Here is a 17232-nt window from a genome sequence, read left to right on the forward strand (position 1 = left end):
TGGTGGTTGTTTTTTTAAGTGGTAGACGAGCTCCCCCCCTTCATGGATCCCATGCCTTTAAAGGCTGTGTTGCAGGCACAACTTCAATTGGTGCAGCAGTCCTCCCCATAATGGAGAGTGGGGTTTGTGTCTGTTGAGTATCTGCTTTTTATGCAGCCCTGTAGCCACAGGAGGAGGACCTGACTCAGGGATATTCAAAGGCACCTTGTTTGAATTTTTAATTTTCATTTTAAAACAAACCTCTAGCTCTTGCAAGATATAAATTCAGTCAGGATGATTGAGCACTAAGAACTAAATTTGCTCTCACTATTCAGTAGTCGGGTCAATGAATGCACTAGGTCCTTATTTTTACATTGTATAAATCATGTTGTCGGCATCTGCCTGTCTCGGGAGACAGTGGAACTGTGTGCCAACAGTTGCAGAGTCACAGTGCCTCCTGTGGCTGTAGAGACTGATATGGGAGAGATATGTTTTGTTGCAAGTGGGGCAGATGCTACTACAGGTATAGTTTTGCTGCTATAGGTGCACCATTGTGTTGCTTTTCTTTGCAGTTATTCTCCCTCTGGTCACTGCTGTAGATACACAACCTGTTTGTCTGTCTCTAGGCACTGTGGTTGTCTGCAGGGGATTAATGCACGGCATGGTTAATGTCACCACCCTTCATGTCACATTTGCAGACATCTTTGTAACACAGAGTTGATCTGCTAACAGGCCTAGTGCCTGAAGTCAGCTCCCTGTGGAGCACATCCTTGGGGATCCTGCCATCTTCCATTCTGTGGATGTGACCAAACCAGCATAGACGTCACTGAGAGGACAAGCTTCTTGGCAAGGCAGCTATGGCATTGGTTCGCCTCTCCAAAAGGCTGTGGGAGAATGTGATGCTAACAACCAAGATCAAGGTCAACCAGGCTTGCATGTTAACCATGCTGCTTTATGGAAGTGAGTTGCGGATGACTTATAAATCAGTGTTTATTGACTTGGTATATGGCAATTTCTTACGTTCCCCTGGGGATGGGGGGAGGCAGCAGCTTTTGCTCTTCCTTCTTCCATTCTTGCTCCAGCACACTGGACTTCCCTTCCCCTGAGAACAAGGAGCAGCAACTATTGTCCAGGCTAAGGGATGGCCAGTTGGAGTGGCCTGCCCAGGGTGTGGCAAAATCCTCCAGTGAACACTCCACCCTCATATTCCATATCCCTCTGTTCCCAAAGAGTTCTGTGTCAAACATTCATCAAAAATCTGTTATCTTTTCATTTTCTGGCCAAGCACATACTTGTCCTTTGTTCCTTCAACTGCCCAATTAACCGTATCTATTTACTCTCTAATAAATCATTTAATCTAAATAGGGAATGAAGTGGTGCTTAAAATTCTGCCAGTTGGACAGAGCTACTTGGGTAGAGAAGAGCAAGGAAAGACACCGAATAAACAAAACGCTTACTTCATCATAACTCTTCATTTATTAACAAAACCAATCAAACTTTACATACACGAAATGCTAGCTTTTAACTTTCTGAGTCTTCTAAAACTTGGCAGCAGCTTAACTGCATTTAAGAAACACCCACCCACAGAGTTTTCTGTTCTAACACCCAGTGATATAGCAGACTCACCCAGTGAGCAAAAGGATTTTTCTTTTGGCTAGAAAGCATGTTTATCATGCTCTTCCACATTTCAGATATGAAACTAGGGCTGCTCTTGAGTGTTTGCAGTAGTCCTATTCTTAAAGCGAGGACTGGCTGAGTCCAGATACAGTACATATTTATAAATGTAACACAGGACTCTTCTCCATTTACTGTACATCGTAAGTTTTCTTTTTTTAAACAATTTAAGAATTTTAATCTTACAGATAATATGGTTCTTATTGCAGAATAGCTGAAACTCATTTTTACATGTTGCTGTTACTCAGCTATACAAAAGTAACCCCTATGTACTCAGAAGCTGCCAGATCCAGTCGTCTTTCAACAGCTCACAAGCCTAGTTGCTAATCCATGCTATACACAACCCCAAAGAAGGGTGTAGAATTTGTAACTCAACTGTAAGACAACTATAAAATCTTCCTCCAAGGAGTTCATGGTGATATACACAGTTCTTACTGCCTTTTCATCCTTACAGCTTTGTGAAATAGGAGACACTCATCTTTCTATTACTAGTGGTGGCAAGAATGTCAATGGTCAGCAAATGGAAAACTTGTTCGCCTCTCTCCATTGATTATTGGTTTAAGGTGTGTATAGTTAAAGCTATGGCATTCCCAGTAGTGATGTATAGAAGTGAGAGCTGGACCATAAAGAAAGCTGATCGCCGAAGAATTGGTGCTTTTGAATTATGGTGCTGGAGGAGACTCTTGAGAGTCCCATGGACTGGAAAAAGATCAAACTTATCCATCCTTAAAGAAATCAGCCCTGAGTGCTCACTGGAAGGACAGATCCTGAAGCTGAGGCTCCAATACTTTGGCCACCTCATAAGAAGAGAAGACTCCCTGGAAAAGACCCTGATGTTGGGAAAGATGGAGGGCACAAGGAGAAGGGGACGACAGAGGATGAGATGGTTGGACAGTGTTCTCGAAGCTACCAACATGAGTTTGACCAAACTGCAGGAGGCAGTGGAAGACAGGAGTGCCTGGTCCATGGGGTAACGAAGAGTCGGACACGACTAAACAACAACAACAAATAGTCTGGGATATAGCTCTCTCTGAGCATCTTACATATCAAAGTAAAGTAACTAGGGGAGAATCTAAATCAGATAATTTTTATGCTGTTTGGTCTATTTTTATATACAGTATATACATCAATACAACAGAGATGGAACATAGACCCCGCCCCCAATGGTTCAATTAAGTTTGTAGAGAGAATGTGTTCTAGAATAGGATTAAGTGATTTATCAATCCCTTGTATTGTGATTATAAACGATGCAACACATGGATTAATGGAGGGTATTATTTTCCCTTTCTCTTATCCATTGTAGTTTTCCTTATTTTCCCCTTCTGTATCAGTATGTTTAATGGTTTTTTATTTTGTCTTTATTTTAAAAATTAATGTTTCTGTTTCTTAAAAAAAAAGCTTTGTGAAATAGGTAAAGGAAGATAAAGGAAGATATTTTGCCCAATCCTAGCCAGACACATCCATACCCAGACATTTAAAGCATATTTACTCCGCTGCCATGGCTTCCCATAAAGTATCCTGGGAACTGTAGTTTGTTAATGGTACTGGGAATTGTGAAGAGTAAATTACAGTTTACAGAATTCCCCAGGATTCTTTGGGGGAAGCCAGTGTTGCCACTTCTTCACACTGGATCTCAGCTTAATTCATTTTGGATCAGTCAGAAGAATTTTAGCCCAGGCGTGGGCAACTTGAATCCCTTAGGAGTCATCTTCCAGGGCTGCATTCCAGAGGTGGGCAGGCCTGGAACCAAAACTGGGTGGAACAACTTTCTTTCACAGGCTTCTCCTTTCCTCTCTCTGTCACCATTGCCAACATTCTGAAACTACTCCAAGGGCTGCATAAAATTAAGCAGAGGGCTGCAGGTTCCTTAACTCTGCTTTAGTTTGATGGGCTAGGACACAAACTGTTAGAAAACCGGCTGAATTCTGTAACTTCATTGAAGGTGCTTTGTTTCATTGAAGAAAGCCTTCTTTGCAAAGTTAGCTTTGGGTGCTGTTCTGATATTGCCCTAAAATACCGTGGATTCCATCCCTTTCCCACAAATGCTCATTTCTCTTCCTATCTCTCTCTGTGTTGAGTTTTGAGTCTGGTGCACAGCAAAATGGAGGGGAGAGAGAAGAAAGTTTATGGAGTGTGAAAGACAGGAATCTGAGGGTGGAGGGGAGAACAGCTATATAATATAAACTGTTTAATACTGGCGGTGAACCAGAGTACTGCCTAGGAACATCTCCCAGCTGCTGATTTTCAAGTAAACCGACTGGTGGTCTCTAAAAGGGAAGGCAGCACTTTTGCCCAGGGGCGAGCCTCGGCGTCGTTTCCTCACGTTCCACGGCGCTGACTCGCAGGCAAGCGCGGAGCCGTGGCTCTCTTTTGCCTCGCCGTGACGCGAGCGCGAAAGATCAAGAGGAAATATGAAAAGAGGGGGCAGCAAACTGGGGAAGGACAAAGGAGGGGAGGAGCGGGTGGGGGTATGGGAGGAGCGAAACGGGGACTGGCGGGATGGGAAAGAGTAGCTGGGAGGATGGACGGGGAGGAAAGGGGGTCGGGCGCATTTTCTGGGAGTCTGGTGGTGGTGGCGGCGGCTGTGGGGGGTCCTGGGCGCGGTAACCTGACTCCGCTGGCCCCCGAGGGCCGAGCAGAAGGAGATCGGCCGGGTCTGACGGTGAGTGGGTCTCTCTTCTTCCCCGCGCCCCAGCCCGGGATGAAGGGAAGGTGCGCGCAAGAGCGAGAGCGCGCGCGCAATGGAGGGGCCATTGTGTACGAGCGAAGGTCCCGGCTGCCCGCCTCTTCGGCGGGGGACCCTCCGGTCCCCGGGCAGGCGCTGGGCGGCCCCCGAACTGGCGGGGCCTCCGCGGCTGCGGAACAGAACTGGCTTTGTCTCTCCCGTCGCCGGGATGGGGCGGCTAGGAAAGCGGGCGAGGGAGAGAGGGAGGCGCGCGGAGAGCCCCGCCGCCGCCGCCGCCACGGCCCCTTCCACGCCTCCACGGGTGGCAGCTCCACAGGAAAAGGGCTGGGCTCCAAAGACGCTTGCACGGAGCAAAAAAAATAAAATAAAAGCCCGGCTGGGTGCGGGCAGCTCCGGGGACTTTGGGGGGTGGGATGGGATGGGAATACAAGGCGCAAAGACGGCTGGGGAGAAGCGAAGGGCTTCGTCCACTTCTCAGGGTGGGGTGTCGGGAGCATCCAGGGAGTGGGGGACTCGGAACCGACGGCCTCCTCTGTGTTTGGGTTACTTTCGACGGGTGACAAGATCTTGGGCAGACAGGGATCCTCAGATCTCACACCCAAAAGCGAACGAGATGGGGAAGCTTCGTTGCCCGAATCCGTCGTTTGATACATGCAACTCTAGGCCTGCTTAAGATCACAGACGGCTTCCATTGATTCACACACACACAATTGTGTGGGAAGCGAGTTGCTTCCTCGTGGTGGAACCCCGTGTCGTTAGCAGATGTGTGAATGAAGCAATGCACTTGGGGAAAGAATTGTAGACTCATAGACTGGTAGAGTTGGGAGGGACTCTGAGGAGCACCAACCTCCTGTAATGCAGGAACCGCAGCTAAAGCATCCATGGCAGATGGCCATCCAACCTCTACTTTAAAACCTCCAAAGAAGGAGAGTTCACCATCTCCCATGGGAGTCTGTTCCACTGCAGCTCTTACTGTCAGAAAGTTCTTCCTGATGTTTAGTCAGAATCTCTTTTCTTGTGACTTGAATCTATTGTTCAGGTCCTACCCTCCAGAGCAGGAGAAAACAAGCTTGCTCCATCTTCCATGTGACAGCCTTTTAGATATTTGAAGATAAGGCTCACATGATTGGTCTTGCCCATATGGTTCATAGTAAGGGCAGCCAATGTGGTGCCCTCCAGCTGTTTGGGACTACAACTCCCATCATCCCTGACCATTGGCTACAACACCTGGAGAGCACCACATCAGCTAGCTACCCGTTTTATAGTACTGTATTACATTTCTGCACACAAACAGGACTGTACCACAAGAGGGAACCAATTGTTCCCTTTTTTGTGGATGAAAAGAGCTGATATACAGTGTAGGATTTCTGATCTGTATTAGTAGGTCCCTTTTTGAACAGTGGTATTACATGTTCTGCATTAATTAATAGAGCCAGATCAAAAGGGCAAACGTTGCATTTGTGTCCTTGCATGAAAAACTGCTGGGATGTACATGCAAAACTGATGTTGAGCACTTAAAATCCCATTGATTTCAATGTGAGAATTAAGCAAGTGATTAATTTTCCCCAGCTGATGTCACCAGATCTTAGAAAGTGCTTGCTTTTGACTAGAATCATACCTCTGATTGATGGACCTTTGGGCAGCTTGCTCAGGATACCAGTGGTAACCAATGGAGGGAGGAGGCTGCAAAACTCTTCGCAAATTGGCTGGTCCTTTCTAAATGTATGAAAATGCTTTGAGTCCCCTGATGAATAAGAATTGCTACTGCCCCACATTTGTAAAATCTTTCAGAATTCTTGAGGACACTACTGCTCGTTCAACAGAGAAAGGTACTGCAGATTGTGGGCAGAAATTCCTGCTTCCATTTAAAAGCTGGAACAGGGAGATATTCCTATCACTAGCTATCTGCCTGTGTGGAATGCAATAAATGTTATGTACTTAACCCTGTTGTTGATTATTGTTATCACCCAAATTTAATTGGTGTAAAGGGAAATACTGTAGAGAATTATCTGTGTACCAAGCAATTAGATACACAATAGCCACTGTGAGACAGATCTATAACCCATACAATGAACTCTTAACTCATTCCTGCCTCAACTTTGCTACTGCTACTGTAGCTGGTTGAAATTCTTGAAATGTTAGGGAAATACTGAAAAAACATTGGAGGCTAACTGTGCAAGCCTAACCATGCCTACTCGGAAGTAAGTCCAGTTGAATTCAATGGAGCTTACTCCCAGGTAAGTAGGGTTAGAATTTAAGTCCCATAAATTTCAGTGTGAAGTGTGCTCAACGAATTTACCGTACTCCGGATCCAAATGGTGATGGGTGCCACTTTTCAGTAGATTATTAAAACAATAATTATCAATAAAACTTTATAATAAAACAGAAGAGGCTAATCTTGAAGAAGCTTTTTTTCAATTTCAGGAGGGCAGTTACACCCCTTGGAGCTGGGTGGTGGCAGCTCATCAAGCTGTTTCTGCTTCTTCTCCTTCACCTCAGGGCAAGATGGTTGTTTGTTTACACTGAGTTGCGCCTCCCAATTGAGACATCCCCAACTACGTACCGTATTGGCCCGAATATAAGCTGCACTCAAATATAAGCTGCACCTTTTAAATTTGTAGGGGGGAGAGGAAAAAAGACAATACCCGAAGATAAGCCGCACCCTTAAAATTGGAGGGGGAGGGAGATTCCAAAAGGCACCCACCCAATGAAGCGCAATCACACGACGAGGAAAACACACGAGGCTTGCCCAGGGAGGGTGGGGGGGAATCAAAAGGGGGGTCAACAAGCACCTGTCCCAAACAAGCACACTCTCACCACTGAAGCCCACGCGGTCATCTGCTGCCGAATACAGTAACTGCTTTGCTGGCAGCCTTCCCCCTTCCTTACAGTGGCTTGGGAGTGGCAGGCGGGCTGCGCACCATTCCCTCGCGGTCCTGGGCTACTTCCTGGTGGGGGAGCTGCGCCGCTTTGCTGGTGGCCTTCCCCCTTCTTTCTGGTGGTTCGGGGAAGGCTTGGGAGCTGCGGTTGGGACGGGCACCCTTGTCCCGCACCCCTGACGGCCCTCGTGGGCAGCTGTTTCAGCAGCGATATCGTAAGGTCGCAAATATCAGCTGCACTTTAACTTTTCAGTCGGAATTTGGGGGGGGGGAAGTGTGACTTATCTTTGGGCCAATATGTTATATATGCAGCATTCCTCAAGAGAATAGGACAGACAGTGTGAAAAATCTGCCAGTGAGTCTCCACCTGCATTGGCAGAGAATATATATCTACAATATAGCATATCTTCTTTTTCAGGTGTCCAGCATGTCCTGGCTGTTCCAACACAGGACGCTCTGACAATGAGCATCAACTCGCCTCTCAGCAACGAGAACGCCTCAGGGAACCTTACGGTGCTGGAAGACGGAGCTGGCCGAGTTACAGAGTCCATTGCTATTATTGTCATCACCATTTTCATTTGTTTAGGAAACCTGGTGATCGTCCTCACTCTTTACAAGAAGTCGTACCTCCTCACGCTGAGCAACAAGTTTGTTTTCAGCCTGACCCTGTCCAATTTCCTCCTCTCCGTGCTGGTGCTTCCTTTCGTCGTAACCAGCTCCATCCGGCGGGAATGGATCTTCGGAGTCGTTTGGTGCAACTTTTCCGCCCTGCTCTACATGCTGATCAGCTCGGCCAGTATGCTCACTCTCGGACTCATTGCAATCGACCGGTATGCTGCCATAGAATCATAGCATCACAGAGTTGGAAGGGACCCTGAGGATCATCTAAGCCCACCCCCCCCCCCCCTGCAAGGCAGAAATATGCAGCTGTCCATTATGGGGATCGAACCTGCAACCTTGGTGTTATCAGCACCAGGCTGTAACCAACTGAGCTATCCAGCTGCTTTCATTACAGATGGGATGTGGGTGAGCAGTAAAGACAAGCCAGAATACACCTGTGCAGAGAGGGAGACCTGTCTTAAAGTAATACAGGACAAGATTGCCCTGAGAATCATGACAGCAAATACTTTTGGGGGGGGGGAGTCTACAAGCATCAAAGAATGGTGAAACTGACTGAACCATTCCTCTATGGGGCCTCCCAGGAGACATCTGGCTGGCCACTCTAGGAAACAGGATAAGAACATAAGAGGAATCCAGCTGGGTTGACCCATGGCTCATCTAATCCAGCATCCTGTTCTCACAGCGGCCAGCCAGATTACAATGGGAAGCCTGCAAGCAGCATCTGAGTTGGGCAGATGCTGTACCTAGTGTGCACGTTCATGTAACATCATAAATGTCAACTGGTGCTCCAGCATAGCTAGGTAATTAAAAACTGCACCATAATGACAGATTTGTACAATTTATATTTTAGCATCATCACTTTGTGTGTCCTTTGAGCTCCAAACCATGCAATAGCTGTATCTGTAGAAGTTGCCCGTTTGGTTGATTACTGGGGCGAATTTCAAATAACCGAGTGCAAGTTTTTCAAAGGAAAAAAAAAACATTTCCCCTTCTTACTGCATGCTTTTTAACATTGCTGAATCCTCCTATTTTTCCTCAGGTACTACGCTGTCCTGTACCCGATGGTTTACCCAATGAAGATTACAGGTAACAGAGCTGTTGTTGCCCTTCTGTACGTCTGGCTGCATTCCCTCATCGGGTGCCTTCCTCCCCTCTTTGGCTGGTCCTCGTTAGAGTTTGACCAGTTCAAATGGATGTGTGTGGCCGCGTGGCATAAAGAAGCGGGCTACACTGCCTTTTGGCAAATCTGGTGCGCGCTGCTGCCCTTCTTAGTCATGATGATTTGCTACGGATTCATATTCCGCGTGGCCAGGATTAAAGCACGGAAGATTCACTGCGGGAGCGTGGTCATCGCGGAGGAAGACACCCAAAGGAATGGGAGGAAAAACTCCAGCACTTCAACGTCCTCGTCAGGCAGCCGAAGGAATGCTTTCCAAGGGGTCGTTTATTCCGCCAATCAGTGCAAAGCTTTGATAACTATCTTGGTTGTGATTGGTGCTTTTGTAATCACATGGGGGCCTTACATGGTGGTTATTACATCCGAGGCGCTTTGGGGGAAAGACAGCATTTCCCCTGCTTTGGAGACACTGGCAACTTGGTTGTCTTTTACGAGTGCTATTTGCCACCCTTTGATTTATGGACTCTGGAATAAAACGGTACGCAAAGAGTTGCTGGGAATGTGCTTTGGAGACCGGTACTACAGAGAATCATTTGTACAACGGCAAAGGACGTCCAGATTATTTAGTATTTCTAATAGGATCACAGGTAATAAAGCATGTTGGTATGGCTTATGGTATGATTTCTCTAGATACCACTTTCTCACTCAAAGGCTTGTTGCCTTTTTATTATTTCTATGCTTGCCAGGTGATGATGAAGAAAAATTAGTAGTCTCTCAAATGTGTTAGTTAAGGTTACTTAAACACCAGCTGCTCATGTCGACAGGGAAACATTCAGATTCCACTACAGTGGTACCTCGGGTTACAAACACCTTGGGTTACAGACTCCACTAACCCAGAAGTAGTTCCTCGGGTTAAGAACATTACATCAGGATGAGAACAGAAATCGTGCGCCAGCGGCACAGTGGCAGTGGGAGGCCCCATTAGCTAAAGTGGTACCTCCAGGTTAAGAACGGTTTCAGGTTAAGAACGGACCTCCGGAACGAATTAAGTTCGTAACCAGAGGTACCACTGTACCACTGAAAGGGAGAGGAATAAATTCCCTGTCTTTGATTTCTCCTTTGGAGATGGTATTCCTGTCATATAGTTCCAGTTACAGGTAGGTAGCTGTGTTGGTCTGCCATAGTCAAAACAAAATAAAAAAATAAAAAAATCCTTCCAGTAGCACCTTAGAGACCAACTAAGTTTGTTCTTGGTATGAGCTTTCGTGTGCATGCATACTTCTTCTGAAGGTATCTGAAGAAGTGTGCATGCACACGAAAGATCATACCAAGAACAAACTTAGTTGGTCTCTAAGGTGCTATTGGAAGGAATTTTTATTTTTTATTTTGCTCTGTCATATAGTGTTTAACTCTGGATTATGCAAACATACTTGTAGCAGCGTTTTCATTAAATCTCAGTACAGATGCTGCAATTTAGCTGTTGGCTAAATCAAACAGCTGGATAATAAGTAGTGGGAGCTTTGGAAGATGCTTTTGTTAAATCTCCCAGCACTTCTCTAGGATGTCGTTTGCTAATGCTGAAGGTCTTTTTGCAGATTTGGGACTTTCTCCACATCTCACAGCTCTCATGGCAGGTGAGAGGACTTTAGGACACAGCAGCAGCACTGGTGATACAGGTTTCAGCTGCTCTCAGGATTCGGGTAACTCTTCCTTTTTTTAAAAAATTCACTCGCATTTTCCATGTACAGTTGTGAGAAACTATAAGAAACTGGATTAAAAGTGGCACTTACTGGTAATAATGTTTAGCAATTCAAGGTGCTGGTCTTGATCTATATAGCCCTCCATGGATTGGGACCTCTATACCTAATAGAATGCTTCCTCCTATGTGTACTGACCCATGCCTTAAGATAATGTATAGAGATCCTTCTCTGTGTTGCCCCTCAACCTGAAGTTAGGAACGTAGCCACAAGGGCCTTTTTGGTGGTCGACCCTGGCTAGAAAACGCTGTCCCAAGGGAAGCTTGCCTGGTGCTTCCATTGTTGCCTTTTTAACAGCAGGGCCAAGACCAACCTTGTTTTTCCAGGCATTTTTGTCATTGTAGCATGGTTGGTGGCCTTTAACTCTTATGTTTGATGGTGATCTTAACTTCTGTGGGTTGTATCCAGCACAGTGATAAGATATCCATCAGCGTGGAGGGACTCCTTCCCCTGTGAACACCCTAAATCTGTTGTGAAAGTTCCCACAACCCTGTGGAGATTTGGGGAAGGTGTGTGGCACACGTGAAAGGGGGAGGAGATTCCATTGTGCAGGTGGAACTCCATGCACTGATGGGACACGTTAGTTGGATATCACCCCGTGCTTTTTATCCTATTTTATTGTGCTGGTCTTGTGAATATGGATTTCATGCTCACTAGATATTTTTTTTAAGCCTACCTATTTGATATTTTTTATTGTTGGGTTATTTTTCTACATGACACCCAGATAATTTATTGTGTGAGACATGGAATAAATAATTTCAGTTGTCTTCTCCCTGCATCTTTGAAACTTAAACCAGAGTTGCAGTCCTGTGCACACCAAATTGGAAGTGAGTTCCACACAATGTATTATTTCAAGCCAACATGCATATCATCAGGCCATATAGAGGCACTTGAGTTGCTGCCTAAGAGCAGAGCTACCGGTACATGTTATACTTGTAAGCACATTTCAAAAACCCAGCTGGTGGTTAATACAAATGCAGGGGCATCTGCTGGGAAGGATCAATCAGTGAGAGATGGGAGGTGCTTAAGCATTCCTCTACCCACCAATTGTCCCCTGCAGTCATTTCCCACCCACCCCTAATAAGCCTTCTCTCAGGCTCAGTGCCCAGTTTGGGAGAAATAATGGTTTTTCTTTCAAAAAAAAAAAAAAGGTCAAGGTGGGGCAATTGCAAGAGTGAACAGGCAGGGGAAGGATTAAGCCTCTCTCCCATCCACCTATTCTCTCCATCAGATTTCCCCGCCGCTATCTTAGCATTATTACTTTTCTTACATTGATATTCCACCTTTCCTCCAAGTAGCTCAAGGTGGCATACACCGCCATTTTATCCTTACAACCACCCTGTGAGTTAGACTAGGCTGAGAAGGCAGTAAGTAACCCAAGGTCACCCAGTGGGCTTCATGGCTGAGTACAGGTTTGAACCCTGGTTTCCTAGGTCCTAGCCCAGCACTCTGTCCCCTACACTAACTACAGTGGCTCCGTTACAAGCAAAATGTTTCCCTCGTGTTGTGCCATTCCAGTTCTTAGAATGCTAAGAAAAAGAAAAACTGGCCTGTTGTTGGTTTTTTTGCATGTATTCATGATAGTAATTCTTCCATAAATTAACTGTACATGCCATGGTTTTGTTTCAGGAACAGATGTCATGCTGCTTGAAGACTATAGTTCTGATGGAGTTCATCACCCACATTGCCTTTATCCCCATCGACGGAGGAGTTCTGTGACTTTTGAAGATGAAGTGGAACAAACTAAAGGTGTGCTGAGGCTGGGTATTTTAGTCCAAGCAGAGAGAAAACACATAAAATATTACTAAGTACTATTCAAGTGTTAAAAACCAAGGAATAACATGCAAAAAGCCAAGGGGTGAAACATACAGAAAAGAAGGATGAAAACTACTTTAAAAACAGGGGACCCATATAGGGGAGCTATAGATTGTAAGTGGATAAGACACAGAAGACAATAAAATGAAGTGGGATCTGAGTTAAGCAAATTGTGCAAGGGCAACTTACAGAACTGGTGCTGCAGGTATTGAATAAAATAATAAGCTGTAATTTCTGTGCTACTGGTAAGACCAGGCATGGGCAGGTGTTTTGTTAGCTCAGGGAGCTGGGCGCAAAAAAACGATGATACAAGTATTTGTCCTGTTGTTATTATTACTGAAGTCAGTGTTTAATTCTGAACCATTTTTTTCTTAGATGACTTTTGTGAGCAGCTTCAATATCTGCTGCCAATACACTGTAGTCCTTATTAAAATATCAGGCATTTGCTTTGACTTGACTCTCCATTTGGTTAGCTTTAGAATTATTATGTTATTCCATGGTAGAATCCTGAAATTATCTGTATTAATAGATCCACTGAAGAGCTACTTTGTGTATGAAGTCTATAAATAGTTCCTTGTGTTGCAAGGCTTCTTCGAAACTGTTCTTCTAAACTGTCTGTTTTCTCTGTTCAGAAGCGGCAAAGAATTCTGTTCTCCAGGTAAAAGCTGACGTTCATAAGTCTCTGGACAGTTATGCATCCAGCCTGGCCAAAGCTATTGAGGCAGACGTGAGGATCACCTTGTTTGGTGGAGATGCTTTACCTGGCTCTCTGTTTCCAGTGCGAACTGTGACAGGCAGCAACGCTGGTGCCCGGCGTGGGGGCAGGACCCACGTTGGACAAAGACTGCAGCTACAAAGCATTGAGGAAGGGAACACTTGAAATTTCTCCCAACAAGGAACAGACGGAACCACTAGGGACGATACAAGGCCTTTGGAAAAGAAAGCAAAATGGCCTTCAGTGTTTTAGTCCAAGGACATCTAAAAAAAAAAAATACCTGAAGTCTTGTCTTAACAGTATTAGAATTTGTGTGCATATGTCAAATATATGTGTTTTGCCCTTCAGGGTAGGGTTAAGGCCACCTTGTGCCTGACTGGCTGCTCAGTTAGGAAACTGGTCAAAACGAAAAGGAAATTAGAAGTAGACAAGGGAGGCTACTCACAACATGAATGATAAACTCTGCTTCTTGAAGTGATATGGGATTCCTTACAGGATCATCTTCCTACTTGTTTTCTCTTTAATTCCACCCACTGACACTATCCATTTGAGACAGCTGCTTTCCTCCACCCACCCTATGCTTTCATAAATGCAACAATTTCCTTCACATGCTCCTGGAGAACAGTACAAAGAAACACAACAGTTGCCTTAATAGATCAAGTTGAGTTTGTCATGTCTAGTGTTCGGCAATGGCTGAGAGATGGCATTATCACACTGTGGGGAAGACAAGAAAACTGAAAAGGAAAACTTTCAGGCATCAAGGATTGGTTCCTTACCAGATTGAAAAGGAGATGAATAGGCTGCAATCCTAACCCCACTTGTCTGGGAATGAGCCCCACTGAATTCAGTACTTCTGAGTAGACATAAGTTAGTACGGCACAGTAAAGCAGGTGTTTTATGGTTGGACACGTGCAGAAATGTATGTCTAGTCTTACTTTAATGACTTTTGAAAAGTGCCACGTATGTGGTTTTAACTAATGCACAACAGTTGAACCAGTTTTTACATCCCATTGGCGGTGTTTTCAGGTAAGCTGTGAATCAAGGTTTTCCTGATGTGAAACCAAATAACATCATAAAGTGAGTGTTTGAAAACTGGAATTCATCAGGTCATCCACAACACAATGCAACTCATAGTCAAACTGAAACCTTTTCAGACAGCTGCTTGAAAGTCTCTGTCCCTCTTTTCTTCTCTCCCCACCCCCCAGTACTTCTTTTTGGGGTTTCAAGGAAAGGCTGAAATCTCGAGTCTGCTGAAACAATTGGGAGTTTTGCTATGCCAGAGCATAGCTATCACTAATCAGGCTTTGACAAAATTTAGCAAATGGTTAGCTTAGAATGCTGGGTTCGCAGGGGCAGCTTTGAATTCAACAGCGCGTATTGCGAGGCACCTTGCCTTTAAATTCTCCTTTTATCCCATCTATAACATACAGAAATAGTAGGTGTTATTTGCCTACTCGTGCCATATGGGATTACTTAAATAATTACCATACAGTGGTCAAAACATATTTCAAGTGCCATGAATAAACCTGCAGACATACAGTATGTCCATGGCTACTAATTCTTTAAGGTTGGAAGGGAGAAATGAGACTCTTTTTAGTGGTGGTATTGTAGCATGCTCTCCTGAAGACCACTTTTAATTTCCACTTCAGTTCTGCTTAAATCTGTGGGAACGGCTTCCAAGTAAATATGGTTGGGATCACAGCCATGCAGGCTGGGGCTGATAGGTGCTGGAGTCCAACAATATCTGGAGGGCAACTGGTTCCCCATCCCTGCTAATAGCCTAGTGAATATGCTAACAATGCATTTATGTGCATGGAAAAGTTGCTGAATTTCCCCTTCTAAGTATTCCTCCTAGCACCACAGCAAAATGCTGCCCTGAAATGCTCCCTTTCCTTTACAGGGGGTGTGGAGGATGCCATAAGGTGAGGCTTGGAAAAACCTCTGAATGCGCTTTTAAGACTGAAATTTCATAAGGATGTGTTTCCATTTGTATTACTCCACTCAGTAATATAAGTCACTGTGTGACAAAAAGCACTTGCCAATCTTTGGTTAAACAAATGAATCTTTAGAGTATCCAATTATTTTAATGGTAGGAGTCCAAGATTTTGCACAGACCTTTTCTGAAACCATCTACCCAAATGATGTTTACAACAGTTACAACTGTGCCAAGAGCTTTGAAATGTTTTAATATTCTGTGTATAACACCTGTTCTGCAATACTGAGCAGCTCTTAACAACTTTGGTAAATGTGTTCAAGCACTCCTTCTGCTAATAACCTTTCTACAGAACAGCGGCATTTCTATACTTGCTTTCCCCCTTCCTTAACTGCAGATGGAAAATAATTATATATTTCAAATATTAAGGAATCCACTCTAGATGAATCCCATGTGGAGGCTACTATGGCTAACATCTAAGGCTGCAATCCTAAATACACTTACCTGGGAGTCTCATTGAACTTAACGAGTCTTTACTTCTAAGTAGATATACTGCAATAGTAGCATAAACACAATGTGATTGGGGGGGGGGGAGAGATTATCCTAACTTTACCTGCTGAAGAACTGGCATCTTGCAGGGCTGGCACTAATTTTAAGCAGCAGGTGCTGGGATAAGGGAGAGCAAAGATGTTGTAGGGACTCTGCTTCATACAAACCAACCTGTGCCCTCTAAGCTGCCTGGAGATTGGGTGGTCTAGTCAGCCTCTGTATTTGAACTGGGGCGGAGCTGGAGCAGGGAACCATCCTGCCTTTCACCTCAGGCAGAAGAATATCTTGGGCCAGCCCTGGCATCTTGCAATGTCTTCATTTCATTGTCACATCTGATGTGCCTTCAGGACACTGCTACCAGCTCCCTCAGACTCCAGGTAATTCTCAAGTCACATAGTGGCAATGGAAGCTTGTGCCCAAAATCAAGATGCCAAAAGTATTTTCAAGAGACAGATACGGTTTTTCTTGCCTGTATTTCAAAGAGAAAACCTATTGGTATTAATTGGGCCTATTAAACCAGTCTTATTTCTGTAGTGGAGGAACAGATAGAGGAGTCAGATAGCTATGGTCAGCGTTTGCTGTTTCATTGCAAGAACTCTGAAATGATGATTAGATAAATTTATGGGGAATAAGACTATAAATGTTTACTAATCCATGATGCCTTTGTTATTTCTCACATCAGAGGTAGCATGCCTCTTGCTGTCTGTTGCTCTGGTTCACGACAGAGAGTGCTGTTGTACTTATGTCCTACTTGTGAGCTTCCCGTAAGCATCTATCTGGTTGGTCACTGTGAGAACAGGATGCCAGATTACATGGACCTTTGCTTTGGTACAGCAGGTCTCTCTCTATTTCCTTATGGTACTCCTACTGAGCAGAAAAGTAAGTTAATGAAATAATATTCTCATACAGATTTTTGTTGTAGATGCATTCTCATTTTGTATTCCCTCCCCCAATTGTTAAAAAAGATATATGGTTTTCTATATGAATGCTTTGAAAAATAAAAAATGTATGAAGATAATGATTTTCTATCCCAGTGAAAACTGTCAGGAAAATAAGGGATTTATTAGACATTTGCTAAGTATCAACTCTCAAAAAGGTCTGATTACATGACACAAAAAACCCCACAGTAGATGTAACAATTTTCTACAAAGCTTTTGTTTCAAAATATTATAACGTAAGTTATAAATTGGATTATGTAATGCCTGTATGTTATAGAACCTTTATGCCTTATACAACACAATTACTGTAACTGGTAATTTAATCTTTAGCCTATCAGCACATATTTTCTCTGGATTATTATTATTATTATTACTATTATTAATTACATGCATATCCCAGCTTTCCTGACAGGAGCTCAAGGGTCATGTACCGTACATGGTTCCTTCTCATTTTATCCTCACAGCCCTGTGATGCATGTTAAGATGAGAAGCTGGCTGACCAAAGGTCACCAACTGTACATGGCTGAGCAATGATTTGAACCTAGGCTTCCTTAGTCCTAGTCTGGCAC

General features: G+C 44.4%; 1 protein-coding gene across 1 annotated transcript; it reads left to right on the plus strand.

Annotated features, from left to right (window-relative positions):
• Nucleotides 1-7626: 7626 nt before the first annotated feature.
• GPR161 (G protein-coupled receptor 161) lies at nucleotides 7627-16743 on the plus strand. Its single transcript, XM_033146597.1, has 5 exons — nucleotides 7627-8048; nucleotides 8879-9603; nucleotides 10552-10656; nucleotides 12343-12462; nucleotides 13161-16743. The coding sequence occupies exons 1-5, from the start codon at nucleotides 7681-7683 to the stop codon at nucleotides 13406-13408; spliced, it is 1566 nt and encodes a 521-aa protein (XP_033002488.1). The 5' UTR covers nucleotides 7627-7680; the 3' UTR covers nucleotides 13409-16743.
• Nucleotides 16744-17232: the final 489 nt, after the last annotated feature.

The sequence above is a fragment of the Lacerta agilis genome, chromosome 4 (genome assembly GCF_009819535.1).
Source record: "Lacerta agilis isolate rLacAgi1 chromosome 4, rLacAgi1.pri, whole genome shotgun sequence".
Lineage (NCBI taxonomy): Eukaryota > Metazoa > Chordata > Lepidosauria > Squamata > Lacertidae > Lacerta > Lacerta agilis.

Excerpts from the sequence above, each read along its gene's own strand:
- GPR161 (XM_033146597.1), top strand. The coding sequence starts at position 7,681 with ATGAGCATCAACTCGCCTCTCAGCAACGAGAACGCCTCAGGGAACCTT. Across the intron at positions 9,604-10,551 it reads TATTTCTAATAGGATCACAG|ATTTGGGACTTTCTCCACAT; the intron begins GTAATAAAGCAT and ends GTCTTTTTGCAG. Across the intron at positions 10,657-12,342 it reads CAGCTGCTCTCAGGATTCGG|GAACAGATGTCATGCTGCTT; the intron begins GTAACTCTTCCT and ends GTTTTGTTTCAG.